Consider the following 12,729-nt stretch of genomic DNA (forward strand, 5'->3'; position numbering starts at 1 on the left):
TCCCAACCCTGTCCCAGTCAGATCCAAACCCTGTCCCACTCAGATCCCAGCCATGTCCCCTCCCTGTCCCATTCCACTCTGGCATGTCCAGCCAGGCACGTTTCACCTTGGAGCCAGAACATCAAACACACGTGCTGGGGGATGAAAGGGGCCCTTGGCACCATTCCAGGGGGGAAAAGCAGCTCCTGGGAATCAAACAGCCCCTGGTGCTCCTGATTTCAAGGGAAAGTTGACTTTCCTCCTTGCCCCCCCAGGAGGACGGAGCTGGAGCTTTGCTGCTTTTGCTCTGGGTGGAACTTTGCACCTCTAGGGGAAAATAAAAAGGATATTTTCTAAGTTTTGCTCCCCTAAATGCAATTCGAAAGCAGTTTAAAAGTGTTTTTTTTTCTGCTTAACTGCAGGGAAAACCCTGCAGGGATGCAGGAAAGGGACCTTATCCATGATCTTTATTATGGACAACTCCTGACTCCTTCAATTTACGATTTAAAATCAAGCAGAGCCTGGTCTTTCAATGAGAATGTTCCTCTATTTGTGCCAGAATCCAGTGACTTCCCGCTAAACTGTCACCTCCGGTAGTTTAAAAGCCACCAGGAATTTGATAATTCCCACCAGGCAGTGCTGCCCTGGAGTCTGGGAGGTCCCCCCAGAATGGGAACTGAGGATGGGAAGGAGCTGTTAAGTCGTTTTATTTCTTCTTGTTGTTGTTGTTTCTGCTGGGAGAAAATACTTGGCAATATTTTCCACTGGGAGTTCTCTAGAAATTAAACAAAATCCCAAACTCAGAGCCCCTTCTGCACATTTCCAAGCTGGTGGGTGGCCAGAGGCAGCTAATAGAGAAAGCAGGTTAAGGAAACAGGCCCAAACCATGAAACTATGTATATTTTTAACAGTTTTATGAATTATTATGGGGTTTTTTTCTTGACTTTTCCCCTCAGTATTGCTCTGGGATCCATTTCTAGAGGGGTTTTTTTTGTGGTGTTCACAGTGCCAGGTGATGGTAGCACAAACTCACCCACCTGGGCAGATGCTGCAGGACTTTTCTCTTGTAAATAAAAAGCAAAAATTCTGATGTGTAAAACAATAATCCCCACCCTAAAATAGAATCAACCTGATCGTCGCAGTGGTTAGATTTCACCAAATTTATGATTTTTGGGGGGAAGAACAAGTGCAGAGAAGCTTTTGCCTGGCCTCAAACACCAACTCCCAACGCAGTGCCTGCCACAGCCACACACTGGGGTCCTTTGGGGGCTGGAGAAATAGAAATAGGTGTTGGAATAGCACCAAAACCCATCCAAACCCCTCAAAACCCCACTAAAACCCATCAAGCCCCAGCAAACCCCAACAAATTCCATGATAATCCCACCAAAAACCCACAAAAATGCCCACTAATCCCCACCAAACCCCATCTAACCCCCAGTAAGCCCCCCCAAAACCCCATCAAATCCCAGCAAGCCCCACCAAACCCAGGCCTCACCAGGGTGAAGCCCCAGCACCCAACTCCAAGGGTTTTCCAAGGTCATTTCTGCACAAGGAGAACCCAAACCCAAAATTAAGATTTGTGTTTAAGCCCTGCTTCTGCCTGAAAGGTTCCCAATAATTTTGAGATTTTTTTTGCTGTAAATGCTGTCTATTATTCTTTAATATTTGTCTTTATTGTGCCCGGGGGTTGCTGTTGGAAGCTGGAGAGAAACTCAAGCAACACACGCATTTTGCACAATGTATTTCAGAGCAGAACTGAAAACACGTGTCCAAAATCACTTTTAGCACTTTAATGACCTTTAATGTCCCATTCTCCTCTCAGATTCACCTGACAGAAAGAGAACCCCCAAAACCTGGTGCAGTGCCTGAACCTCAGGGAGATGCTGAGGCTGGAAAACCTTTCCCTGCATCCCAGCCCCACATCTGGCACAGCACAGCTCCAACCAGCTCTGCTTCAGCCTCTTCCTGCCTGGACTTTGGGAAAAGCCATTCCTTGATTCCCCACAGCTACTTGGTATGGATTTGATCTAATTGTGGGTCAGATTAGACCATCCTGATAAGCCACAACTGGGCAGTGCCACGATGGGAACCATCATTACAGAGCTGATTTATCCAGTGGGAATTGCAGAGACAAAGCAGCTCTGAGGATGCTGCAGAGGGTTTGGATTTGGGGCAGTTTGGGCACAAGCTGCAGTTTTTGGGTGTTGATCAAAATGCTCCACCTCCCCACAAAATGAAGTTTCTGCCCCTTTGATTTTTGTTTTTCCTTGTACACAACTGAAAAATATGAGATAGGTTAAACTACGTCTGCCCCAGCCCTGCAGGTGCTCTGGAACATGAGATGATGCTGCTCAGCTCCACATCCCAAAATTTATCATGTGCCAGGATTAAAAAAACATGGGAGGAAGCTCTTGGCTGCTTGGCATCTGCTTTCACTCCTCAAATTTCCTCATCCTTGACTTCTGCTGGATAAAACAAAGCAGGGAGGTGGGAACTCCCTGGAAGCATCCAGGACATGGAGCCAACAGCTTGGGGAAAAGGGATTTGTGAGGCCACAGACATTTGCCATGCACTGTCCCTCAGTCCAGGGACATCCAGAGGATGCTGGAGCCAGATCCTGCTCTGGGCTGGGGCAGAGCTTTGCTGGGACAGAGCTTTGCTGGGGCAGAGCTTTGCTGAGCCACATGTTGGAGCAGCTTGGCCTCAGTTTCCCCCCAGAACAGCTCAAAACGACACCATCCATCTCAGAAAAGCACTTTGAGGCTGCCTGGTGCTCTGTGGGCACCTGACAGCCACGGGAAGGGGCAAGACACGGGTGCTGTGGGCTCATGGGTGGGATTTTAGGGAGAATCCCCCTAAAAATGGATGTTTTTGAAGTGGCTGGAGCAGCGGAAGCGGCTGTCAAGGAACCTGGAGCACAGGAGGTTGGGCAGACAGGGGCAGGTGTGGTGCTGGCGCTTCCCAAAGAAAGGGACCTGCAGAGAAACAGTGAGAGAAACGAGCTGTCACGGCCCCAGGAATGATCAATGGCACCATAGCCCTGAGAAAATCGGTGGATTTTCTCAAAGGTTTAATGGGAATGTGCCTGAAATTAGTTTGTGATCCCTCTGAAGCCCTTCCTTTGCAAGCAGAAGGTGCAGAGTCATTAAATCTTGCTCCCAGAGCGTTAAATCAATACAGCACAGGGAGGGGGATGCTCTCCCTGAGGCTGGAACGCTGCTGTTAAATCCTCCTGGCACTGGGACTGCAGCAGCACCAGGCTTTGGGCTAATCCCAGTGTGCTGGGGGCTCTTATCCGACAGAAATCAGGGAGCTGGGGAAGCTCTGAGGGTTTAACTTGGCTTCTTCTGGCTCAGCAGAGCATTTATGGCTCAGTTTGGAGCAGTGTGGTTTGTGCTTTACTTGCAAAGGAATGGGCTGGTGGCTCAACCCCAGCCCTCAGCCAAGACCCACAGCATTCCTGAGGGATCAAGCCCAGGTTGGATGGAGCTCTGAGCAACCTGGGCTAGTGGAAGGTGTCCCTGCCCACGGCAGGGTGTGGAACAAGATGATCTTTAAGGTCCATTCCACCCCAAATCACTCCATGAGTCCCTGATTTCGGGTGCTGTGAACATGCAGTGGATTGCCCAAGATAATGTAGAGGCTGAAACAGCTGCTCCAGCTCTGGGACCCCACAGTGCCACCCAGAGCCTCACCCCAAATTCCCCCCTCAGTCCCCCACGTCCATCCCAGAGTTCAGGGCAGTGGGAGGAAGAGCTGGAGATGGACAGGTCTGGCACTGGGTTCCCTTGTCCAGTTCCCACCCCCACCACAGCTGCCTCCTCACCTCCCTCAGCACCTTTTCCTTGGAATATCCCGATCCAGAAGCACGACAGCATCACTGCAGCAGTGCTGGCACCCGGCTCCTCGGGAATCAGCTCCATTCCCAGCTCCTCCTCCCCGGAAAACCACCCTCCCAACCCCCCCCCGACACCAACCCCTTCTGCACCCCAGGGTTTAATGGAGCTTCCCCCCTGTGAGGAGCCTGGAGCCCCTTCCTGGTCTGTGTCCCCCCTTCCCAGGCTGTACCTTGTGACTGGAGGGGTGACACTCGTCCCCCTCCCGGCCCAGGGGGGTGCAGACCCGCAGCCCCCTCAGCCACAGGCTCAGGGCACAGCAGGTCCCGCGGCCACACTGAGGGTCCCGCTCGCAGGCCTGGGGAGGAGAGGAGGGGAAAGCACCGTTATCCCTCTTTTTGGGGGGTCAGGGGTGGAGTCAGCCCACGCTGGGGTTGGGATTTAACCAAAAGAGGAGGGGAAAGCACCGTTATCCCTCTTTTTGGGGGTCAGTGGTAGAGTCAGCCCGCGCTGGGGTTGGGATTTAACCAAAAGAGGAGGGGAAAGCACCGTTATCCCTCTTTTTGGGGGGGTCAGTGGTGGAATCAGCCCACGCTGGGGTTGGGATTTAACCAAAAGGAGGGGACAGTTCCCAGTTCTGCCGGTTTGGGTTGAGCTGGGGAGGTTTCGGGGCAGGGCATGGGTGGGATTGGGGGGCTGAGGTCTGTGGGATGAAGGGGAAATCCCTCATGGGCACAGTGGGGGGAGGCACAGAGGGAAAGTTTAAAGCAGCATTGGTGCCAAGGGAGAGCAGCAGCATCGAGGGATAAACCCACTGTGCAGATCTGGGAATATTGCCCAGCCGAGCCTGGAAAACTGCTCAGGAACCCAATTTCCCAGAGCTTTAATTGTATTGTTAGTGGGAGGAGAGTAATTCCAACAACTCGACCTCTCCCCTCCAAAGAATACACAAAACTTTGGAAAACAGGGATGGGGAAACTGAGGCCCAGGTGGAAACACTGCCTCAGCTCTCCCCCACACCTGGCAGTCCACGATGCCAGGAGAGGTGGATGGGGAGATTCTGAGCCCCAAGCAGGTCCCATTTTTCCCCTCAGGATGTCGTGGCCCTCACTGGAGAGGCTCATTGCATTCCCCAAACCTTCTCTGACCCCTCTGCCTGATGGTGGGTTGGCAGCACAAGGAGAACTGATGGGATTCACCCAACACCCCCCTGGGGCCCTCCCCTCCCAGGGGATTTCTGTCCCAGGAGTTCCCAGCACAAGCTGTGGTTGAAGAGATGTGACAATTGCAGCTGGGGCAAAACCACAAAAAAAAACCCACCATAAAGCAAAGTTTTGGGGTGCAGCCCTCTCATGGTTGGGCAGGAAGGGGATTTTACAGAGTATTCCCTTTCCTGGTGGGAACCTGATTCTCCCTGAGCTTCCAAAGCTCCTTAAAAATCCCAAATTCTGTTAAAAATCAGATCTCAATAACCCCCACCTGCAGACTCAGGGGGCTGGTGGGGGCTGCAGGTATCCAGGGAGCTGCACATCCAAACTCTTTCCTTGTGGTATTAAAAATATGTGGCCCTGGAATAATTTCAAGCCCTGGGATAAGTCCTGGAATAATTCCAGGAGCTGCTGGGTCTGTTTGGCCCTGGATGGAGGTGGATCCCCCTGACCTGGCTCTGAAGCTCCAGGTTGGAGAGATCAAAATCACCACAGGCTGCAAAGAAAGAGGTCTGGCTATGAAGGGAAAGAGGAGCCAAGAGCCAGTTGAAGTCAACCCCCAAATTCCCATTGGCTGGGAAAAGCCAGGAAAGCATCATTATCCCTCTTTTTGAGGAGTCAGTGGAGAAATCAGTGGGATGGAAATGCTTGGTTTTTTCAAGGAAAAATCCAGAGGAAAAAGAGGGGTTCAGCCAAGCCTGGCTTTGCTGAGACCAGCATCCAGACCCTGGGAGCACCACAAAAACCTGGATTCTGTCCCTAAAATTCACTTTTAGCACCACCCTCAATCCAGTGCTTGCTCAGGGACACTCTGAGTCCATGGACAGGGTGAGCAATCACCGGCCCTTGGCGTCCTGACAGCTCCCACCTCTGTTAATAATTCCTCTAAATTTAGGGGGAAAAAGGACAATTTGGGGTGTTTGAACCCTTGTTCCAATCGGTAACATGCTCTGGGAGATGTCCATAAAGATATACTGATTTTTACCTGCTGGAAAACTTCCCAAAATCCCACATTTCCCTGCTGACACGGGGCTGGGAGGAGAAGCTGGTGGAGGGAACAGCACCCATAGGTCGGGAAAATGAGAGATAAATTGGGAAAAAATGGGGGGGGGGGGGAAGAACAACACAAACCGAGCAGCACAAAGGGCTGATTGCTGTGTTATTTCCCAACATAACGAAGATGAATCCACATAAACCCTGGGGGGTGGGAGCAGGACTTACCCCAGTGATGACAGCACAGGGGCAGGAACGGAGGAGCAGGAGGAAGCAGAGGAGCTGCAGGATGAGGCCCATGGTGCTGGAATTCTGAGCAGCCTCACACTTCACACCCTTTATAACCCCTCCAGCTCCACCATCCCGGGCTTTTTTTCCCCCCCTGATGATCCCAGAAGAAGCAGGTAAGACCTGAATCTCCAATGGCATCAAAGAAATGTTAATAAATCACCAAGAAGGGAAAAAAAGTCTCCTCCCTCCACCCTCATCCCCCCCCCAGGGGGATTTATCAGCACAGCTGGATTTTCTAAGTACACCCCTAAATCCATATGTAGCCTTGACAGGTGTATGGAAGAATTTAATTAAAAATTTGGGGTTATTTAGCTAAAAGAAAACCTAAGAATTAAGTTCTGCTGCTCCCCCCCCATCTTGGAAGAGCCCAAGGTGCAATAATGTGATAAATATCCCCCAGAAATAGAGACTTGGCTGCATTTATTTGGGAGAATAAAAGAAGGCAGAAAGGGAATAATGTATTTTTCATCATTTCAATCTGAATATAATGTGCAAATATGTTGATTTATGGCTCAAAGTACAACCCATCTACCTCGAATTGCATTTGGTGCCTCTCCTGGGAGTGCAGGGGAATAAGAGGATGGCTAAAAAGGCAGGAAAAGGTGGAATTATTTGCTTACTTTTTTAATTTCTACCTCCTGTGAGGATGCAAAGGACAACATCCTAATGTGCTCAGGGCTTGGGGACTCAAATAAAACACCCCCAGGCACCACAGTCCATCAGGGGGCAAGAAATTCCTGAACCCTCAGCCATAAAATAAGCAATAAAAAGAATTAAAATAATTAAAAAATTTAAATACCCTTCCATGGCCAACCCACCCTGGGATCCTGCATCCTGGACTTGTCTGAGACTCCCCAGACCAAGCTCCCAGTGCTGGCTGGGGCAGACATGATGCCCAAGACCCTTTTTGCAATGAGAGCAGGGAATAAAATTCCTTTTTCCCCAAAAAAAAGAAACTGGATTCGTAATTCTGACTGAGCAGGACGGATTTTCTCAGCCCTGGATTGCAGGAGCCCCCCCGGTGGGATCCCAGCTCCTCACCAGCACCATGAATTCCATCTCTTCTGGTTTTTCCCACTGAGGAACAAACACCCCGGGGCTGATTTTGGGGCTAGACCTGGTCCATGGGGGCAAATCAGGGACCAGGAGCCGCCCCATGTGGGAAACGTGGCCCAAGGTGGGTTGGGATTTGAAATATGGATTTGAGGGGGCTTTTCTGGGTAACTTTATTTTTTCCCTAGAGGTTCAATCTGGTGCTAAATCATCAGTTCAATTAGTTAAAACCAACCCCAACACTGCCCTGCCCCCAGGCCAGCCTTTGATGTGGCAGCTGCTCTGCTGCATCACTGAAGTCTCCTCCACCTGGGCTTGAATTAATTAATCCCCACTTTCCCAAAAACCTCTCCCAGCAATCCCACAGCCCACAATGGCTCAGGAATTGCTGGTCTGGGGAGGTTTCCTTGCAAAGGGGCTGATGGGACAGAGAGGTTGCAGCCCCTCATCTCCATTTGTATTTTTGTCCAGGGTTGCTTCCTAGAAGCATGAAAAGAAAAAAAGAAAAGCAAACAAATAAAGGCAACTCCATTCCCAGCCATCCCACGGGGTGGGATGCAGTGGGAAGCCCCGGGACAGTTGGAATGGGGGCTCTTTGTGCTGCCTGAGGGAGCTCCCAGCTGGACCAAGGAGAAAGAAAAATCACATGAAAAATAAACGATCCTGCTGCACTTCACTCCCCCCATCAATAACATTTTAATTTCCTGACCTGCCAAGCCCAAACCCACCGGCAGGAGCAGCCGGGGGCGGCGGCAGCCGGGGCCTCATTAACGTCACCCAGCCCGGGGCTGCTGTGCCATAAATCACCTCTCACCCTCTGCTGGCAGCAGGGATGAAGTTTGGGGGGGTCCTCAGTGGAAAACCGGGCTGAGGATCACTTTTAACACCTCTCTGCCCCTCGGGAGGGCAATGGGGTCCTGGCTGTCCTGCCACTGTGTTTATTGGTCTGGCACGGGCTGGATTTTGAGGGGGTTCTCTATGGAAATCTGGGCTGAGAATCACTTTTATCACCTCTCTGCCCAGTGGGAAGGTGAGGAGGGTCCAGCATGGCTGCAAATTTTGGGCCCCAGCTGTATCCTCGTGTCTCATGTCCCTGCACCCAACCTGCATCCCAATCTGCATCCCCGCCTGCATCCCAACCTGCATCCCAACCTGCATCCCAGCCTGCATCCCAGCCTGCATCCCAACCTGCATCCCAACCTGCATCCCAGCCTGCATCCCAGCCTGCATCCCAACCTGCATCCCAACCTGCATCCCAGCCTGCATCCCAACCTGCATCCCAACCTGCATCCCAGCCTGCATCCCAGCCTGCATCCCAACCTGCATCCCCGCCTGCATCCCAACCTGCATCCCAGCCTGCATCCCAACCTGCATCCCAGCCTGCATCCCAACCTGCATCCCAACCTGCATCCCAGCCTGCATCCCAGCCTGCATCCCAGCCTGCATCCCAACCTGCATCCCAGTCTGCATCCCAACCTGCATCCCAACCTGCATCCCAACCTGCATCCCAACCTGCATCCCAGCCTGCATCCCAACCTGCATCCCAGCCTGCATCCCAACCTGCATCCCAACCTGCATCCCAGCCTGCATCCCAGCCTGCATCCCAGCCTGCATCCCCACCTGCATCCCCACCTGCATCCCCACCTGCATCCCAGCCTGCATCCCAACCTGCATCCCCACCTGCATCCCCCGCCGTGCTCCAGCTCCAAGAGGATGCTCTTGCCGGGGAAGAGTTGCAGGGACTCCATCAGAACCCTGCTTGAATTTCATTTGGCTGCACAAACCCCGAGCGGTGCTGCGGGAAGGGAGCGGGACACAACTAACCCAGGCTCGGGCGGGAAAAGGTCGAGAAAGGAAGGAAAAAAAAAACCAAAATTGCATCTCTATCACACGCTCTGCGGGGAAAAGGCACCCAGGGAGGGCTGATTTGGGGGTGCGGGTTTGCTGCGAGCTCCCCCCAGATCAGGGCACGGTGCTGGTGTGAGGGATTGTGAGAGATGGTGAGGGATGGTGAGGGATGGTGAGGGATGGTGAGGGATGGTGAGGGATGGTGAGGGATGGTGAGGGATGGTGAGGGATGATCCCGGGGGGTTCCCGGGGGGATCCCGGGAACGCCGCGGGCGGGATTTCCCCCGGCGGCGCCGCTGACGCCGAACGCGGAACGGCCCCTTTTGGGCGCGCGGAGCCGCCGTCCGAGGGGGTCACGTGGTGACGCAGCCGCCCGGAGCGGGGCGGAAGTGGCGGCGGGGCCATGGAGGGGACCCTGGAGCAGCACCTGGAGGAGACGTGGGGACACGGGGGGACACGAGGGGGACGGGGGGACACGGGGGGACGGGGGGACACGGGGGGACACGGGGGACGCGGGCAGGGCCGGAGGGGGGATGGGGGAGCGGGGCTGGGCCGGCCTGACGCCCCGGCGGGCGGAGGTCCCGGCCCTGAGCGCGCTGTGTTCCCGCAGCATGAAGAGCCCGGCCGTGGTGGGCGTCCTGTGCACCGACTCGCAGGGGCTCAACCTGGGCTGTGAGTGAGCGAGCGCCGCCGGAGGCCGGGGCCGGCACGGGCCCTCCGAGGGCTTGCGGGGCTGGGGGCACCGGGGGTGGGGGTCCCGGGTCCTGCCGTCCCATCTGAGGGCTCCTGGGGCTGGGGCCGCCGGGTGCTGTCCCACGGGGACCCCGGGCTGGGGGGCACCAAGACCCGCCCAGTCCCTTTAAGAGCTCCCGGGGGTGGGGGGCAGTTGTTCCTACCCCGAGGGGGTCCCCGGGCTGGGGGTCCCCAAACCCTGCCCATCCCCTGTAAGGACTCCACGGGGGATGAGGGGGCACCAGGACTGGCCCTACTGGAACCCCCCCACCCCGTTTGGGGGTACCTGGCCTTGTCCTGCATGAACCCCGCTTTGGGGACACCAGGCCCTGCCCTGCTGTCCTGGCCCCACCTTTGGGTGTCCCCAGGGGCCACCACCCACCTGCACTGTGGAGGAAACCAGAGCCGGCCCTTCCTGCCACCGAAATTCAGGACATTTTGGTGGTTTGAGAGCAAGTCTGGGGAGAGGATCAGCCCCCCTTGGCCCCGGGGAGGCAAATGGGTTTCACACGGAGCTTTTCCATCGTGTCCCCCCTCCAGGCCGAGGGACTCTCTCTGACGAACACGCCGGGATCATTTCCGTGCTGGCCCAGCAGGCGGCCAAGCTCAGCTCGGACCCCACGGACACCCCCGTGGTGTGCCTGGAGTCGGACACCGGGTAAGTTCCCAGCCTGCCGGGGCCACTTCTCCCCCCGTTTTCCTTTTCCCCAGCCCTGGGAGCCTCCCGGAGTCAGATCTCGGGAGCAGCTCCTGGAGGAAGCCCCAGCTCTGAAGCTGTGGAGGAGGCACTGCCACAGGCACAGGGATTCACTGGATTAACAGGATTTTAAGAGGCAGGAACTGTAAAAGCAGTGGGAAAGCTTTTGGGAGGGGGGTGGTTACTGCAGCTCTGTTCCTTTTCCACACTTGGGATCCCTGTGGATAACTCAGGTGGTGCTGTGGGAGTCAGTGTGGCAGCAGGGATGGCTCCAGTTCACAGAGTGGGAAGAGAGGCAGGATCTGGCTTGGAGCTGGGGCTGCTGCAGCTGCTGAGTGATCCCGGGTCCAGTTCCCACCTCCACCAGCTCCTCCTCCCCTCCCTCAGCACTGTCTCCTTGTTTTAGGAACATCATGATCCAGAAGCACGACACCATCACTGTAGCAGTGCATAAGTTGGCATCCTGATCCTTGGAACCAGCTGCACTCCCAGCCCCTCCTCCCTGCACAACCCTGCACTCCAGCTCTGGTTTGGAACCCCAGTCCTGGGGTGAAGGCTCTCCCTCTCTTCTGAACAGCTCCTGTGCAGCTCTCCAGGTCTCCAACTCCCACTGTAGCACTTGTGGTGCTGAGGGTGACACGTGGTCACTCACCCAGCTCGTGGAAGGTCAGATCCTACCAGGTGCATGTGTGGTGTTGGTTGGAGAAATCAATAAATGACCTGTAAAAACACCCCTTTGCTTCTCTTTGGTCCACTGTGGGAACAGGGCCTGGTGCTTTGTTTCCAAAGCCAAGTGAGGTAACTTCTCCCACTCCCTTCATTAGCATTTCTCTAGAGAAGAAAGTGGAATTAATGGAGGCTCCTCCAGCAGGAAAGGTACAAACACTTCCCAAGGAATTTCTCCTGGGAAACATTTCACCTCCTCGAGTTAAACGTTCTGTGGGAGAATTTCTTGCTCACTGTGCCTTGGATTAAAACTGGATGTGCTGGCCCTGTGTGAGCTGGAAATGGATGTTGGCAACATCCTCACAAACCCAGACCCCAGATTTGAAACAGTGCAGGGAAACAATCCTGAAAAAAGCCCTGGGAAGCTTCTACACTCCAATGCTTCCTGTGTGGCAGGGAGAGAAAAGGAGCTGGGCTGCAGCTGGTCTCATGCAGGAGGGGAAGGGAAGTTTCATAGCAGAGCATGAGGTGAAAATTGGGCTGGGTCAGAGAGAAAATGACATTCAGGCTGCTCTGACTGGACTCCAACGAGCTGCTCTGTTCAGCAGTGCCAGTGCCAGTCCCCCGTGGAACAGGCAGGAGGAGGCTCTGCACAGCTGAGTCCACAGTCCTGTCCAGCTCAGTGTTAGTTCTCAGTAAAGCCCTGAGATCTCTGCATGCCCAAACTCTGTGGTGGCCTCGAAGAGTCCTTCTCTGCTCTACCTGCATCCCACCAAGGTGGAGCAGCTGGAGCTGGAGTATTTCCCCCTGGAATTCCAAGAGCTCTGAGTGAAGATGCTGCTGCTCCCAGCCCCTGCTGCCCCCCCTCTCCTTCAGGCCTTTAAACCACCCTCCCTGCAAACCCCATCCCATGTAAATAAAGCCTAATACAAGTATTAAAAGTCTTCCTACAGGGAAAGCTCAGAGACTCCCTTATTTCTTGGGCTCCTCTGGAAAGATGGAACTTTGCCAAGGGAGGGAGCAGAGATCAGTATCAGGGTCCCACAGTGATCCCAGTTTTCTCTGAGCTCAGGAATGCCGACTGGGGTGGCAGTCAGCCCAGAGCAGGGCAGGAAGCACCAGGGCCACGTTTATCCAGGAGCTGGGGCACGTTTACACTGGGGGCAGGGAGCCAACCCCGCTGAGTCCCGGGGCTGCAGCAGCACAGCTGCTCCATCCCAGCTGCTCCATCCCAGCTGCTCCATCCCGCCAAAGTTTTCCAGACTATCCCCTCCTAAATGACAGTTTCCCAAGCCAAGGGCTGGACAGGGACAGGCCTGGATCCAGTCCAGCACTGCCACCTCCGCTCCGTTCATCCGGCCACATTCAAAGCTTCCCCTGGAGTTACAGCCCTTGCAGGCTTCCCCTCCTCTTTCCCAACAGGATT

General features: G+C 54.5%; 2 protein-coding genes across 2 annotated transcripts; one reads left to right on the plus strand and one right to left on the minus strand.

Annotated features, from left to right (window-relative positions):
- Window positions 1-1,782: 1,782 nt before the first annotated feature.
- On the minus strand, window positions 1,783-10,350 carry PROK1 (prokineticin 1). The gene is made up of 4 exons (XM_051771700.1): window positions 10,323-10,350; window positions 6,245-6,433; window positions 4,048-4,173; window positions 1,783-2,954 (listed from the first exon to the last, which is right to left on the minus strand). The coding sequence occupies exons 2-4, from the start codon at window positions 6,314-6,316 to the stop codon at window positions 2,835-2,837; spliced, it is 318 nt and encodes a 105-aa protein (XP_051627660.1). The 5' UTR covers window positions 6,317-6,433; window positions 10,323-10,350; the 3' UTR covers window positions 1,783-2,834.
- LAMTOR5 (late endosomal/lysosomal adaptor, MAPK and MTOR activator 5) lies at window positions 9,539-11,368 on the plus strand. Its single transcript, XM_051771701.1, has 4 exons — window positions 9,539-9,646; window positions 9,819-9,880; window positions 10,481-10,598; window positions 11,044-11,368. The coding sequence occupies exons 1-4, from the start codon at window positions 9,612-9,614 to the stop codon at window positions 11,102-11,104; spliced, it is 276 nt and encodes a 91-aa protein (XP_051627661.1). The 5' UTR covers window positions 9,539-9,611; the 3' UTR covers window positions 11,105-11,368.
- The last annotated feature ends 1,361 nt before the right edge of the window (window positions 11,369-12,729 follow it).

The sequence above is a fragment of the Manacus candei genome, unplaced genomic scaffold (genome assembly GCF_025592945.1).
Source record: "Manacus candei isolate 608988 ecotype Guabito, Panama unplaced genomic scaffold, ASM2559294v1 h1tg000139l, whole genome shotgun sequence".
In the NCBI taxonomy this organism is placed as follows: domain Eukaryota; kingdom Metazoa; phylum Chordata; class Aves; order Passeriformes; family Pipridae; genus Manacus; species Manacus candei.